The sequence below is a fragment of the Strigops habroptila genome, chromosome 1 (assembly GCF_004027225.2).
Source record: "Strigops habroptila isolate Jane chromosome 1, bStrHab1.2.pri, whole genome shotgun sequence".
Lineage (NCBI taxonomy): Eukaryota > Metazoa > Chordata > Aves > Psittaciformes > Psittacidae > Strigops > Strigops habroptila.
Window position 1 is genome coordinate 116922954 of NC_044277.2, and position 15731 is coordinate 116938684.

The 15731-nt window shown below is 37.9% G+C and overlaps 1 protein-coding gene across 14 annotated transcripts in view; it reads left to right on the forward strand.

Moving 5' to 3' along the window:
* Positions 1 to 15731, forward strand: part of NEBL (nebulette) — a 248903-nt gene that overhangs the window by 170437 nt on the left and 62735 nt on the right. For 13 of the 14 annotated variants that reach the window (XM_030495792.1, XM_030495808.1, XM_030495815.1 and 10 more), the window contains 3 exons: positions 826 to 936; positions 8392 to 8493; positions 10066 to 10167. The exons of the other annotated variant lie outside the window; for it this stretch is intronic. In XM_030495792.1, the coding sequence (XP_030351652.1) occupies positions 826 to 936; positions 8392 to 8493; positions 10066 to 10167 (315 nt within the window). The remainder of the gene's footprint in view (positions 1 to 825; positions 937 to 8391; positions 8494 to 10065; positions 10168 to 15731) is intronic. 14 annotated transcript variants of the gene reach the window in all.

A 15731-nucleotide genomic window follows, 5' to 3' on the forward strand; every position in this document is an offset into this window, starting at 1 on the left:
GAAAATGAATTTTCTTGATGCTTGATGCTTCTTCAAGAATCAAAACCTGGTGAATTTTCTTAATGTAAGCCTAAAAGCTTCCGACAAGGATAAGTGCAAGATCAGCTTTCCAGGCAGTTTTAGTGTGTGAGTGCGTGTATATGTAAGTATAACAGAGTATAGTGGAAGTTGGATGAATGCCCAACATTGAGCTCAGTTTCTATTACAAAAATAATTTGTTTGTAAACTCACAATACAATTCCAGTTTCCTTTACCATGATGTCAATTGAATGTAAAGATTTCTTTGAGAACCTGAGGGCTAGTGAAAATGTACATTGTGCTAGGAACTTCCTAACAGTGGAAGAAACAGATGTTTGGGCTATGAGTATTTCATGTAAACCTGTTTGTTTATGAGGAATGCACAAAATCTGGTTTTGTTATTGTTTTTTTAAACATAGAAAAAAAAAATCAAACCTGAAATAGTCACTTAACTGATAGTTTCAAGTGTGTTTTGAGAAAAAAAATCTTTTGCTTATGCATTTCCCTGGACTGTCTTCTCACCTTGTTAAGACAAAATTTCTGTTTTGGTATATTTTTCTCCCCCCCTGTCTACTCATACCTGTGTTGCAATACAGATGCAGAGAAATCTCTCCGCTAACTGTGCCTCATATGTCTCTGTTTTGGGTTAAAGCTGCTCTTGTTTCAGGGTTCTGGTTCCATTAAGGAGCTTAATTAGTTATTGCATTTCTTCCTGAATACAGGCACACTACAACACTAGGTTTAACCCAGCTCATGTTATTATACCTGCTCTGCTGAGGCACAGAAGTATAATGTTGCTCTTTTCAGGTTCTCTATAAACAAAAGCATGATGCTGAGAAAGGAACTTCAGATTATGCACATATGAAGGAGCCTCCAGATATTAAGCATGCTATGGAAGTCAATAAATACCAGAGTGATGTAAGTACTCCCCCATCTATTTGCTTGTTTTAGGTAAATACATCTATTAACTGAAATGAATTGGGCATGGAATATTTTCATATTTCATTAGTTGGTATTTTTTTACATTATTTGCTCTGAAGTAATTTGGGACATGATGTGTGTATAAAATACAATACAAGTAATGGTATGTGCTTTTTATTCTAAACTTCAGCGTGAAGTGGTTGTTACTGTTTATTGGTTGAAATTGTTATTAAGTGCTATCATTTTGGAATAAAATTACAAACACAGGTTATCTGAATTCGTGTGTACTTACTTGTACTTTAAAAGTGTATAAAGCTCTATGTTTACATGAAGACCTCATCAGCATGGTTTCAGTGTCTTACACTGTCAACGCTTGGTTCTTCAGGGTTCTGTAGAGAGGAAAGAAGGGGGGCTGTTTCTGCCCTGCTCTCTCACACTTTTATGCGCATGAATAACATTGTTCCTATCTATTTGAATATAGATCAAATGATTTTCAAAGAACAGTTTATGACTTATTTTATAGAATCTGAGGCATAGAGTTCAGTTTGATGCCGGGCATCAGTTTATACCATTGACTGAAATTGACCAAAGTATTTGTTCTGTAGTTTTATTTAGATAACTTAGATAATTTAGAGTGTTTAGCAATATTTTTAAAGTTGGTTACCTTTTTTTTTACATCTGCTTGTTAACTTTACAATATTTTTGTATTTTTGTATAATTGTTTTAACTTCACAATATAAACCCCTAATAATAGTATTTACATTTTTTATTAGTGTCAAGTCAGTCTGGATATCATGGTTAAGATAGCTTAAGCTAGCCTAATGCACCATTGCTGGGGGCAGAAATGCTGCCAAGATTAGTGTCCTGAATGATACAAACACAACTTTAAAGAAAAACATGTTAGTTTTAGGTTTTGTAAAAGCTTACTTATGAACAAAGTAAATTTTAAGAGAAGATTGGCTAAAATAGTGAGGTCTTTTTATGGGGTACACAAAACCAGTAAGAACAGCTGACGTGTAAATACCTTTAAAATCATGATTCGTTTCCATTCTTCTTAGGTAACCAAGTCAGGTAGGTAGGTGATTTTATAACTCTTGTTTCCTAGATAAACGGGATATTTGTTTGCTGTTAACAATGTAGAAAATGAATCTTGGGTGTTCATTTTGAATTATCTTAAATTTACCCTGTCTTCCCTACTGACAGTGTAACAAACACTCTTAGGTTATGTAGGCTGAAAACTAAATGTCAATGTTAGATGTATGTCTATGTGTGCAGAATCTTGACAGCTGGCTGCTGATTAAAAGGCTGCTGGAAAACTTCAGGGAAGCATTATGTTTGAAGAATAACTTTTTCTTCTGCTGGGAAATACCTGTGTTGGAACTCCCAGCAGTAATTTGCAACCTGCCCTGATTACAGAATTCCCTCTTCCTGTCAAATTCTCGCTGTCACTGCTGTTGGAAGCATCAGGATGTCAGATTGACAGAGCATAGGAGCTGGGAACATGAACTTCTCTACCCATAAGCAAGAGAGGTTTTTTTACTTAGCAGTAGAAATGATGGTGGACTACAAGGAAAGGAAATAATGTTGGGAAGAGACATTGGAATCTCTCTTAGAGAAGGTGGTGACATCAGGAGAAATATGAGATGAGTGTTTTAATCAAATTTATTGTGGTATGAGGATTAGTGTGCTAGTAAATGAAATTCAGTTGTTTCTTCTTCTATCACCCTTGCAGCTAGCAAAAAACCACCAAAATAAAAGAACATGAAGGCAAACATAGGAGGGAAAAAAATCCAACAAACTCTCCATTTCCAATGTAAAATTCTAACCAGATAGTTTCATCTGCTTAAGAACAGATTCTTTCTGGTTGCTCATGGGGAGCTGCAGTGCAATGGGGATGCATCTTTATCACACATAAAGGAGTAAGTTATGTAAGTCCAGTTATTGTTCAGTGGAGTTACAGAGCTCCTGCGAGTAATTGTTTGGGCACCACTGTGAATAGCTGTGGATTTGTTGTTTTCTAAGTACAGGTTTAATTAAGAGCTGTGTGAGTTTTCATCTTTGAGCCAGAGCGTGGAATAGTGAGCATCCCAAATGTGGAGCGTTTGTCTTTCAGAACTATTTCAAGCTATTTGTAGAATCACTGCTTTGAAAGTACAGGGAAAAGGAGGGAAACTACTGGGGGAATAGAAGGACAAAGCTCTTTTATCCACCACTCAGTACAGTATACCTATGGGAGCAGAATCCATGTTTACCTACAATGCTCTGCCAACTCAATTCAACCTTTACACACAGGGTTTGCATCTAATAGGATTAGGATGTGTTTAAGACTATTTACTCAGCCTTAAAATAAGGCTGACATTTATACACAACTCTCTGAAATGTGCAATTTCCTTCAAAAATTAAGACTGTATTCAACTTACAATACATTTGTGCTGACATTTTGAAACTGTCATGTGCTGTAGGCCTTCACACCACTTTGAATATCATTAACATGCTCTATAAGCGTGGGCTGAAGCTGTGTAATAGGGAAGCACTGTAAAATTTCACGAACAATGTGATCATGTATGAGAAAAACATTTTTCTTTTCTTCGTACTTAAACTGAGGAAAATTGCTCTCAAAAGAACAAAAGTGACTATTTTAATGATAGGGAATTTACTTGAAAAATAGTGTAAATACTACATAATGCTTGAACGAAAGCATGTTTATCCAAAACAGATGACTTTTCTCTATAAGTTGTGTTTGTGTTTTGTGAAGTGAATGTTAATGGTGTGACTTTGGCACACAAAGGCATTTGGAGAAAAGTGAAGTAGGGACCATGAGCATAATTTACGTCTGTGCTTGGCTGATGTCTTTTAGCTCATCTGGAACTTTCCAAACTTGGGACCAAAACTAGGTGGTGGCACTTAGAAAACCATCAGGTCTCAACATAGTGGCTCACTTTATGTGTAGTTGAGGATCACATGGATAGAAGAAACTGACTGAATAGTGAAATGACATGACAACTGAATTTCTTAAGCAAAGAAAACAGTTGCCACATTGTGCCTGGGTAGAAGCTGCCCAGAGTATTTGATCAAGGTAAACAAAGCTGTGTTGTCCGTTCCATGACCTGGTCCATCACCGGGCATTATGAACAGAAAAAAAATGTTGAGTATTTGTACATTGTATGAAATAAGGAAGTGGTGTTCTGATTCTCCAGATAAGAAAACTGCAATAGACTCAACTGTGAACATTTAAAAGGCAGTTTGCATATCTAAGGTTGGAGCCCTGGTATCTTTTCTCTTACGCCTGTGTATGAAACAGTGCTGCTTTTAAGACATTAGTTGACAGTTGGGCAAACTTTTGATGTATATGTATGCTCTTTGTAGTCCATATGATGTCAGTAGGGGTAATTTATACTGTTTCACTGACTATTTAAATTTGAATATTTAAGAAGTCTATATTGTTTTAGGAGTAAGGTTTTTTCCATGTTGAGGCTATTGTGCAGTCACAATCCACACACACAAAAGATTACATTCTTTCTGTTAAGACCAAATCAGTGTATCTTGAGACAATGTGCTTAAACACCATCAATAACATACCAAAATGTTGATGTTTGTTTTGATGCAGATCATGTTAAAGCTTCTCCTGGCTCTCTGTTCAGCATCTGCGTGAGAAAAATCACCTTTCACTGACTAACTTTCTGCTGACAGTGGTTGTCAACAGCAGGTCCCCCTGGACCACTTCCAACTGGTGCTGAAAATGATGTGTTTACTCCTGATGTAATTGGGACCAATCAATTTTCAAGCCCATTACTGGAAAGGATGACTGCATCAATCTGTAATAGGCTAGAAATGTGTTTGTCTCTTCTACACAAGCCGGAAACAGTTTTCAACACCATTTGAGTGGGGATCAGAAAAGCTGTTGCCAATGATGATTGTCACCAGCTAGTCATTTTCTTAGTGCTGATGGACTCCAAGGTGCAGATGAGAGAAAAGGGGGCAGAGACACAGCTGACAGGCCATTAGTTAGTGGACTTGCAGCTCTTAGAAAATACTAAGCAGGGACAAGCAGTAAAAGACAAATTCTCTTGCAGATAGGTGTGCCCAGCTCCTTGCTGGCTTCTGTGTGTGCATCTCAAGAGGACAAAATGTGTTCAAAGCAGCTTGTGCATATTTTAATAATTTGTTACCTATAGCTTGGAATAGTTCTGGAATTGAAATAGGGGAGAAGACAAAAGATTGCAGGTAAGGTCTGAGTCTTTAAACCTAGGTGCGCTTGGGTCACCATGTAGCAGAAGTTTCAGTTTGTTGATTGACAACCTGACAACCTGAGCACCTTTGGAAATCTGTTTACTTTGCAGCATTGTAGTGCATTCCAATGTACTGGCACCATCATGAAAGGCAAAGCATCTTTAAGACCCTCAGCTGGAGTAAATAAACCACCATGTTTATCCCCAGTGGACCTTATGCTTTTTTATAAGAGCTGGAGGTGTTGCCTTATTAAAATTAGTCTACTAATTGTGAGCAAGCACTGAGTATTTTCCATGCTTTTAAAAAACTAGTGGCAATTCACAGTATGTAATCATGAGAATGGCTTTTGTTCAAATTATTGTTGTTTCTAAAAATATTCAACAATGTAACCACTTTATATTGTAATTTCAAATTGAGGTAAGAAAACATTTAAATTTAGTTAGTATTTTTAATTTATTATTAGCAACTTCAAAACTGGAGATGGTACAATTTTTTTTCCTTTTTGTCCCTGCTTCTTTCTCGCTCGCAATTCCCACTGCTCTGCTGTAATTCTCCATTTAGGTCTTTCATTGCTGCTCTTGTCAGTATCTCGGTTGCTTTTTCTTATGTGAACAACAGTTTGAGCAGATGTTTTGTAGACCTGTGGTCCTCATAAAAAGAGGCAATTCTTGAACCTTTGGTGATGTTTTTTGGTAGAGCTTTAGCAACCCTTTGAAGTGAAGTTCGAGTATGTGCATTGTGTAATGCCTGGAGGTTCCAGTCAGGGTTTAAGCCTCTCAGTAAGGGCTGAACCAACTCAGGAGAAAAGATGGCCCCTTTCTGGGCTGCTTCTGCTGTTTACTTGACCAGGCTTTGTTTTCTCTTCTCCCCTCTTGTAGGCTTCTTAGCTTTCCATCTTCTTGGTGCCCATGGGTGCACACACCAAGCTGGTTGCTTTGCCCTGTCTACATCTGTTCCCCTGCTCTCTTGGAATAGCTCTGGTTTTACTTTCCAACATAGCACTATAAAAAGAAAAAAAATCACTACATGGAACAGAATAGCAGCTGTGTAATACAGGCCAGCACACTGTCCCAATGGGAAAGGGTCAGCATCCAGGGATTGAGGTTATTCAGGAAATGGGAAACATATTTTTTCTTTCTTTGGCCTACCTCTGACAAGCTACTGTTCTGCTGCATAACATTTTTATTCTCACTGGAGTATGACAAGCTGCAGAATGGAGCAAATATATATTGCAGACATTTGTAAAATGCTAGATGACTTTCCCTCAGACATAAGTAATAGGTATACTGGTTTAGGTGCAGGAAGAATAATAATTCACTCAGGGAAAGCTATAGCAATTGGCCTTGCATCTAATATAATTGGAAATGGTGAAATATAAAGGACTGTCACTGTCTTATTCCACCCCCCTTTTCCCCCTAAAATTAACCACAATCCATTATTTCATGTACTATATGATCATGTCATTTGGGAGCAATAAGTGACCACATTTACCTCAACTTTATCACCACTGTTCTTGATTCTCTGTTGTTAAATTCACTCCATTCCTAATTTCTATTTTGAGCACATATGCTGGCCTTTAATTTGCAATTTACATGGATGATAGGGTGCTATTCAGAAACCTGTTTCTGCTGCCTTTGTGGTTTTCACCTCACCTCATGTGGTCATTAGGATGAACAGCATATAATTAACTAAATTCATGTAAAGCCTTGAATTGCAAATGCTTTTCTGTACATCTAGTTTCTTGAAAAAATAGAGGAAATCTAAACCTAACCAAAACAAAACTTCCAGTGGTTTAAACCAACTGCAAGAATCAGTTTCTGTTTTCTTGGTAGGTGATACTTTGGGCTGTATTCAGCCAACCTGTTTATTTGTTTGTTTTATCAGTGATTACACTCGTGTATCACTCATTGTAGGTTAAAAATTATAAGACCTGTTTGTGGGCAAGCTGCCAACAGTGAAGCCTATTTAGCTTGTCTACTCAGCTAAAGCCATATGGACGCAAAATTACTTTCCTGTTGCCTGTAAAATATTTGCTAAAAAGTAAGATTTTTTCCTTTCCTTTTAAAATAACATTTCTACAAATTATATTTGTTGCTGCATGCTGCAGTTTATGGGTTTGTTGCATTGAACTCAGAGTGAAACTTTACGTTGGAAATAGGAATGGAGGTTATAAGCGAAGCTTCAAGCTGAGGACTTTCTTGATGGTGAAATACTATCGTGAGAGGTTGGTTAAATTTATTAAACAATAGAAGAAAATATAGAAGACTGTCCAGTAAAGCGGGAATTATTCTTTCCATTTTCTGGAGACTTAATTTTGTGTTCTTTAACTTTTGCCTGAAACTTCAATATGTCAGACACTATTTGACGATTATCTTAATCATTCAGAATAATTCGGTAAGACAGCTCTTGGAAATTGGCTTAGATTGACACATGTGCTACAGCAAGGGGGAAGAAAAAGTCTACAGACCCTGAAGGGGGAGAAGAATAACTTGTGGTCTCAAACCTCTGTAATGTCCCTGAGGTCTGTGCTGTTCCTGTGATTGCTTTGCTAAATGAAGAATGTTTGGACTCTCCTACCTGTGGTTTAGCCTTCTGGCCAAAGCTTTCTGAGCCCATTCATTATAGTAGCAGCTTTTGCACAAACAGATTCAGTTTTGTACTCCACATGCTGGAACACTCAGCCTGCTTGTTCCCCTGATTGTGCAGAGGAGCAGATAAGTGGAGTTGCGCAGGGAGTGGGGGGATGCTGAGGTGGAGTTGTGTCATTGAGTTACGTACCAGCTGCACGGCTGCCTATTATTGAGAAAGATGTCTGCTGTGGTAGGATTACAGTTTCTGTTCAGTGTAGCTGCAGTCTGCCAGGCTGCGGTGTTCAGTATCGTATTAGTTTATGTTAAAAAAGGGTACAGCATAAAAAAAAAAAAAAAGCTGTACTCTTAGAAGTCCTCTGAAATTTAATGATAAAACCTAATATTTCAGTCTTTGCAGTGCTCTAATTTTCTACGCTTCTAAGCAAAACCATTTTTCATTTAAACATTGTATTTTATGCTTTTGAATTTCTTCCTTTTCCTGTTAACCTGTGTGAGGGTTCAACTAAATAATCCCTGTCAAACAGAGTTTTATTAAATTTGATGGCTGAGTTGATAGATCATTCAGAGCTTATTTATAAACTTCAAATGCTTTTGTTTGTCTGTTTTAAACTAAACTGTCTTTTTTTGACAGGTATCCTATAAGAAGGATGTGCAAGATACTCATAGATACACTGAAGTGCTGAACAGGCCAGACATAAAGATGGCAACTGAGATAACAAAGATAATAAGCGATGTATGTTCATCTGTTACCCTATTTGTATTTTTAGACGTTATTTTATTTATTCCAATGTCAGTCAGATTGTTTAAAATGCTACTGAAATTCTCAAATATCACAAGCAGAAAGCCTGCAACTCCAAGTCTGATATGGAGATTTCATTATGAAAAAACCCCAAAACAACAAAAAACCCACTAACCTTGCCTGGTAGTTTGCAAAGTTATGGGTTTCTTCTAATTTGATGTTGACAGTATGACCTTTGCAATTATTAGTTATTGATTTTAAGACAACCTTAAGCTTCCTAAAGTTGGTTTTGTTTCAGCTTTCATGATAATCATTCTCAAAATAAGTCATATGCTTGTATGAGGTACTGCACTTCAGAAGACACACCAAGCCTTTTTTCACCTCAGTACAAGAGAGGCTCGCATCCCAGGACTCCTCTTCCTCCTCCCATCTCAGCTGGCAATGACAGGGAAATGCAATTCCCTGCTGTCCTTCTGAGAGCTGTGCAAACACGCTGCTTCTTGCATGGGGGCTCTCCTCCCTGAACTCCCCTCTCAAATTCTTTGCCTTCCCACTGTGACATCTGCTAATGGATAGGTCAGGGAGCAGTTTGAGAAGCAGCAATGTATGGTCCAGTTTAATATTTTATTGTAGACAAGTCAAACAATATATGTATTAAAAGCCCTGAGCCAAGATTTTAAGTAACTGCTTATAGTTTAATGTGAGACTGACTAGGCAGCTATGGGGAGACAGTTTAAAGAGACCCGAGATTCGCCTTTTGAATATTCAGCATTTTCTGAAAAGCAAGAACAACTACAAAATCAGGTTCGACATCCAAATTTACTAACTGCTCTTCAAGTCCTCTTTGAGTTAGAGTGGCTTTGGGACTTTTGTTTCTCTCAGTCTGTTGTTATGATGTGCCCTTGCTGATTCACAGTGCCTAACTAATGCAAGAAGCCTATTTTAGGCAGTGGGTAATTTAGTTTGTGATATTGCAAAGCACCTATTGTTGATTCATCTGTGCTGTTTTCTAATGCATTGTGGAAAAAAATTGCAGCAATTTGCATGGGAGGCAGTTTGACTGGAAAGATCACATAACATGAACCTTGTGGGGCTAATTCTGCTCCCTTTCTCCAGTGCAACCTCACTGACAATCAGCAAGATTGCAGTTGTGAAACTGAGAGTGGAATTTGACCTTATGTTTCAAAAAAGCTGCCCCTCAGCCTGGTTTTGTTTCAATACTATTTTCGGCCGCTACAAATAATCTTGTGTAAACTGCAGACTGTTATAAGAAATGCTGAGCCACTGTGAATCATTCTGCCTGATTGGGAGAACAATATTTCTCAGGCTTAAGATGTGCATTTGGTTAAAGTTGAATTTGTGAATGCTGTGCATTGTGTTTTACAATAAATAAATATGTTGTTGTTAAGGAGCTGAAGCCTGAGAAGGGCTTTTTTTGGATTAGAACAGTAGTGTCAGTGCAGATCACTAAATGAGACTTTTCGTACTAGCTTTAATGCTTACATTTCTCTTGATAAAGCAAAACCAATTAATTTGATAGTGATTCATGCTCATTTTTTTTTTAAGGCTGAGTACAGGAAAGGAAGGGGAGAGATGAATAAGGAGCCTACTGTACTTGGAAGATCAGATTTTGAACATGCTAAAGGAGTTTCAAAACTGTTAAGCCAAGTAAGATTCTCCATCATTTTACAATGACTTCATTCAGATCTCTCATTCCTAGTAATGCAAGAAAATATTTAGATTTTTAGATGATTATCTCTAATTGCATGAAGATTATGTTCTCAAACTTTTCATATAGTATTTCAATGACTGGTAAATTTAAGATTTTTAGGAAACAGAATATACATTTTTAATGCAAAAAAACAGTGAACTATGACTGTTACAACTCATCTTTTGTCTAGATGGTGTATATTTATACAGATTATCTAGGATTTCTAAAATATTATCTGATCTGTATGTAATTTAGAGGCAAATTTTGCTTCTCATTCAGTTTGAGTGGAACTTTACCCTGTGATTAATCCCACTGAGGTAACCGGGGTCTTTTGTATAACTGCTTGCTAATGTGAGTAATGGGATCTGAATTTGGCCTGACACGTAAACCACCCGCCTTCCCTCCCCCTGAAACCGAACCTTTTATGTACTACTTTCTGTTATATATTAACCCCGGGGAAAAAAAAAAGGGGAGTGAAAAAAGGACAGAGTATTTTAGTCCATAACTAAAATCAAAGCTGAACACACAAATATTCCCTCTTTTCCTCTTATGAGTCTTCTTTCGTAAGATCTATGCATCAGACTCTACTACAGATCAGCCTGACACTGATAGAAGGGATTTTTGACTGCTGACCTGTTTTTTTCTTTTTATTTTTGTTTTCTTTTTCCTCTTTTTTTTTTTTTTTTTTTTTCTGAAGTAGTTCTTAAACAGTGCCTTGCATAATCCTCACTAGTAATCCTGTCAGGCTACACTTAGAGCTTTTGTAAACCCAAGAACAAATTCTGCTCTCCTGTAGGAGGAGGATAACACCCTTTGATTGGAGAAGGCCATGTCAGCCTTCCCAGAACTAGAACAGACACCACCCCCCCAAATGTAGTAGTGCATACACTAAAACAGTCTGAAAATCAGTGTTGTGTAACAAATACTTGTGATTTGGCTAAATAGGAAACATCTTCCCTAGAACTAGCATAAAATGAGAATAACATGTCATAGGCAACAAGCTGCAAAATAGTGCAGTATCTGCGAGAGGGTGAACTCTTTTTGCTGTCTCCAAACATTGTCCTTAGATATCTGCAACATGATTTCCTGTTTCACACTGGACCATCATTAAATTTAAAGCATTAATACTGCACAAATAGAAAAAGAAAAGACATGGTTTTTTATTGCTTTGTTGTTGATTATGTTCAGAATCAAAATTAGTTTGTGTTCTCCAAATAGATTTCTTTCTGCGATTTTTTAATGGATCATGTGCTCTTTGCTCTGCTGATGGGCAAGTCTGCTAAGAGATTCTTTTGTGTTTAACATCGTGCAGACTTGGAAGTCAGCCTGTGCTAAGAAGGGCCAGTGCGGCGCTGCTTAGACCTGTCTGTCACTTAGCAAACACTTCTAGTGGTTTTTAAAAGGGTTTGTGTCTAAATTTAGTGTATGGTTTCCTGTATGTCTACTCAGTGGCTGCCACACTCCTTTCCTTGCAGCCTATTTCAGAGCCTAGTGGGCTTGCAGCTGCCTGTCGTCACAAATGAGACCAAAGCAGATCCCTTTCCAGTAGCCCTCTCCATCTCACTAAGCGTGGTACCCTTGAGGTTGTGGCGAACAATCGCAACAATCAGAAAATACCAGCTGGATCATGAGGTCCTGCAGGCTGATGCTGAGCCAGCTGCATCATAGGCCTCATAAATACACTTTTTATCTCATTTTTATTAGATGTGCTTTTTCTCTTGGACAATGCGTGCTGCATGTGCAAAAGCTTTATAATAGAGTCTCTTTACTGCCAGGGACTGGGATGGCAGCAGTTGTAGTTGAGATAATTCTGCAGAAGAGAGCATTTGGTGTGCAATTTTAACTTCTTTAGAGTCCAAATAGTGCAGAAGGTGTGGCAGCAAAAGAGGAGCAGTTGACAAAATGTAGCCTGCTTACGGCTTGTTTGTAAAGAAGATTCCTGCTGAACCTCAGTGGTCCAAACACTGCAGCGACTGGGCCTGGATCCATGTTTTGGGATCCTTTCTTATCTTGTCCTCTCCTCAGTCTCCACTGTTGTGGCTGCTTGCGGTGTGTGATGGGGAAAATACATACTTTTTGAAAGGGAGGCAATGCTTCAGCTTGTCACTGCTGCCAGCCATCTGCGTGCATCAGCATGGAGATTGTAAACACCAGGCTGCTTTCAGCAGCAGGGAGGTGCACTCAGCAATTCCCCAGCTCCTCGGAAGGAAGGCAGTGGCCATGAGTTGTCTAATGTTTTTATATATTATTTGAATCATTATAACACTTAGACACACTGACCATAAATCGAGAGCACAGAAAAATGAAGATGACCCCTGCGTCCAAAGAGCAGGGTTGTGGGGCAGGATGAGGAATGCACCTGTGCTGTAGGAGAGGAAGAGCCCTGAATATGGGTCAGTCATGTCAGTCCTCTTTATCAAGTATCATGAAGCAGGCTTGTAACAATTACAAGATTTAAAAAATAGTAAAGTTAATGATCTCTTTATTGTCTCCAGACTTTCTGGCTTTTAGGGTTTCTATTTGTTTCTCAGCAAATGGAAGCATTATAAACTTTTTGTGCTGAAAGTTAATAATCTCCCTTAATAGCATGAATCTATAAGCTGCGACAATGCAGAGAAATATTAGTTATTTGACCCTCAGTAAATTTGCAAAGTTGACAATTCTGATGGATGTAATGGAAAGAGAAGATGATAACATGTTTTAATGTGGTGCATATGGGTAGGTAATTTAGGGAGTATGTAGAACAGGAGCAAGAAGAGGTCAGGCAGTGTGGGTGTAACGAAGGGAAAAAGCAATCAAAGCAAGCAGGAAGGCAAACAAAGCGAAGAAAACAGTGTTAATGTTTGACTGGCACTCAAGGCTCTACAAAATCAGTGTACCCTCCCTCTCCTCCCTTTTTCCTTTTTCTTCTCTTTTTTTCTTTTCTTTTTAGGTTTTATTTAACAAAGCTTTTGACAACAGCAGCAGCAAAAATAATAGCTCCCAGAACTAGTATATTTACCCACAGCACGCGGTAACCGCTTTCTGTTGATTTTAAACCAAATTTAAAACAGAAACTGTGTTAGCCCTTGTGAAAACATGAAGCTTGTCAATTTACTGAATGTACATTGTATAATTTGGGTTATTTTTAGTATTTTTTATAAAAACAAGCTCTTTTTTATGACTTTTTTATGTCTTCTAATGCATTTTATTAGCTTTTCCAAAGAGCTGCTGATAGGAAGTATTTTCCTTATGGTGTTCAATAATTGGTTTTATGATGAATAATTTTGGGTATTTGTATTTCATGCTAGATCTGGTGCTTATTGTTCCCAGGATAAAATTGTTAGAGGTAGAATATTTTTCAAAATGTGCCTTCTCTGAGATTATTACTAACAACACAAAAAGCCTAGGATTTTCTTAGTCTATCTTTGTGTTAAACTTTGCTAGTGCTTTTAGCAACCAATATTTTAATTTAACTCTTTGTTTGTGTAATATTTTCTTCAATATCTGTTTGCTCTGACAGTTTTGTGGGTTTTTTTTCTTTTTTAATTTTTTTTTTTTTTTAGTATGTTTTCATATGTTCATGAGGAAGTGCTTTAGCTGCGTCTGCTTCATCCTGGGATCCCAGTGGTTGAATGCTTCAATTTTTGTAGTTTCTTTGTAAATCTGAACAGTGGGTGATGTCATCCACTTCTGAAACTGAACACTCCCTGTGTGAACAGCTTTGAACTACGGAATTGATTTAGGAATGTTGCTGCAAAGCTTCTAAAGACACTGCTCTGTCCAGCTGCAATTCTGACTTTTATCGGTTTTGTGCAAGGCCGATGAGAAGTTTGTTTACCCACATCTTATTTAATTCCAGTTTGGTTTTTCAGGGATGTTGTGTTAAAGCCTGCAAAGTTTGCTTTTCCTTCAGCAACAATTAGAGAGCAACCTCCATGCATTTCTTTTAAATTAGTCCCTACTACATACTCTCTAAAAAAATAAACAAACTGAAGACTTTAATTAAGATGGTAATTAAGTAGCCATCTTTTAAACCCTCGTTAAAATAAAACTGTTGGTTAATGATGAAATTTGTAGATAAGCTGCCACTAACAAATGTCATTTGTACTGTGGCTTTTTATTTGCTCTTCCACTGTGTTACAACATTGCTAAGACCTATCCCCTTTGGATGTTTTAGAAATCACTGATGAAGTATTTTTCTGCCTTGTTTTTAATCAGAAGCCTTTCTCTCAGGCTTATTTTTCCCCTTTAAACTGCATTCATAACTTTCTCCTGTTCAAAAGAAGGATAAATACCATGTGCATTACTTCACAGTGACTCATCCATGGGCTTGCTCTTCTCTCTTCGCCCTCTGCCACCCCACGCTTTCTTTCAAAAGGAAGAAAGAACCAGGAAAATACTGATAAAAGAGAAAGCGAATGGGTGTGTAACTTTCAATGCGATGAATCCCCTATGACACATCAGAGTTAAATTACTGCTGGAAGTGCTCTTGAGATACTGCCAGGGTCATCTGATATTATTGTGCAGTTTCCATTTTGCACCAGAGTGACATGTGTGATGGTGTTGGGGAGGAGAGCAAAGGCAATAAGGAGAGCAGGCAGATGAGGCAGTAGAGCCTAGAGGTTCTGAGACATCCCTTAATCCAACAGGAATATTTTCAGTTGGATTGGTGGGCAGTCTCTTAAATTTGGGACCCTCCTGCACATCGGCATCAGGAGACACAGCCCTCTGAAGACTGGGTTTACTGGCTCCCCCTCTTTCCTTCAGTAGTAGGGGTGTGATCTGAAATGACACTACCAGGGATTTATTACTGGAATCTCTAGATCGAAAGGTATTGCTAAAATAATCTTTCAAAAGATGGCATGAAATGGCTGCAACTGGAACATGGCAAGCCAGTTGTGAAGAGAGGTCCCTTTAGTACTGACGCTTTCACACTTAAAAAGAATATCTAGGACCACCTTGTACGTTCCGCTTGTGTGCACAGTTTGTGGCGTTTGTTGGCTGGGCAGAATACAGCCTGCAGTAGCTGGATAGTTAAACTCTTGTTCGCAGTGTTGTTATGATATGAGCTGATGCGCAAGGAGTAAAAGATAATTTTGCTTGCCATGCTAAGCTTGATCTCTGGCTTCAGAGGCTTTCTGACTCACATATTCCAGCACTACCTGATTTTTATTAGAAGGCAAGATTTAGATACACCTTTTAAGAGAGAAATGCCCACTGATTCGTTCCTTCATTGCTTGCATGGAACGTCGATTTCCCTTTGTCAAAGGCAATGTCTTTGTATGTTCAGATATATGCCTTTGCACTTGATCCAAAGCCAAGGCAAATATCAAGCAATATGAACCAGATGAATCTACCAGAAGGCAATAGATATTATTTTCTAGAGTTAGTGTGAAAGATTCATGAAGTTCATCATGCGTTCAGATAAAGTTTCTCTTTAAAAGTAACAATGTTTTTGAATTTCCTTCCTTTGAAAAATTAACGTAAGGGCTAGAATCATAATGTAGTTCTTGAACATAAATGGTTAGTGTCTGTTTGG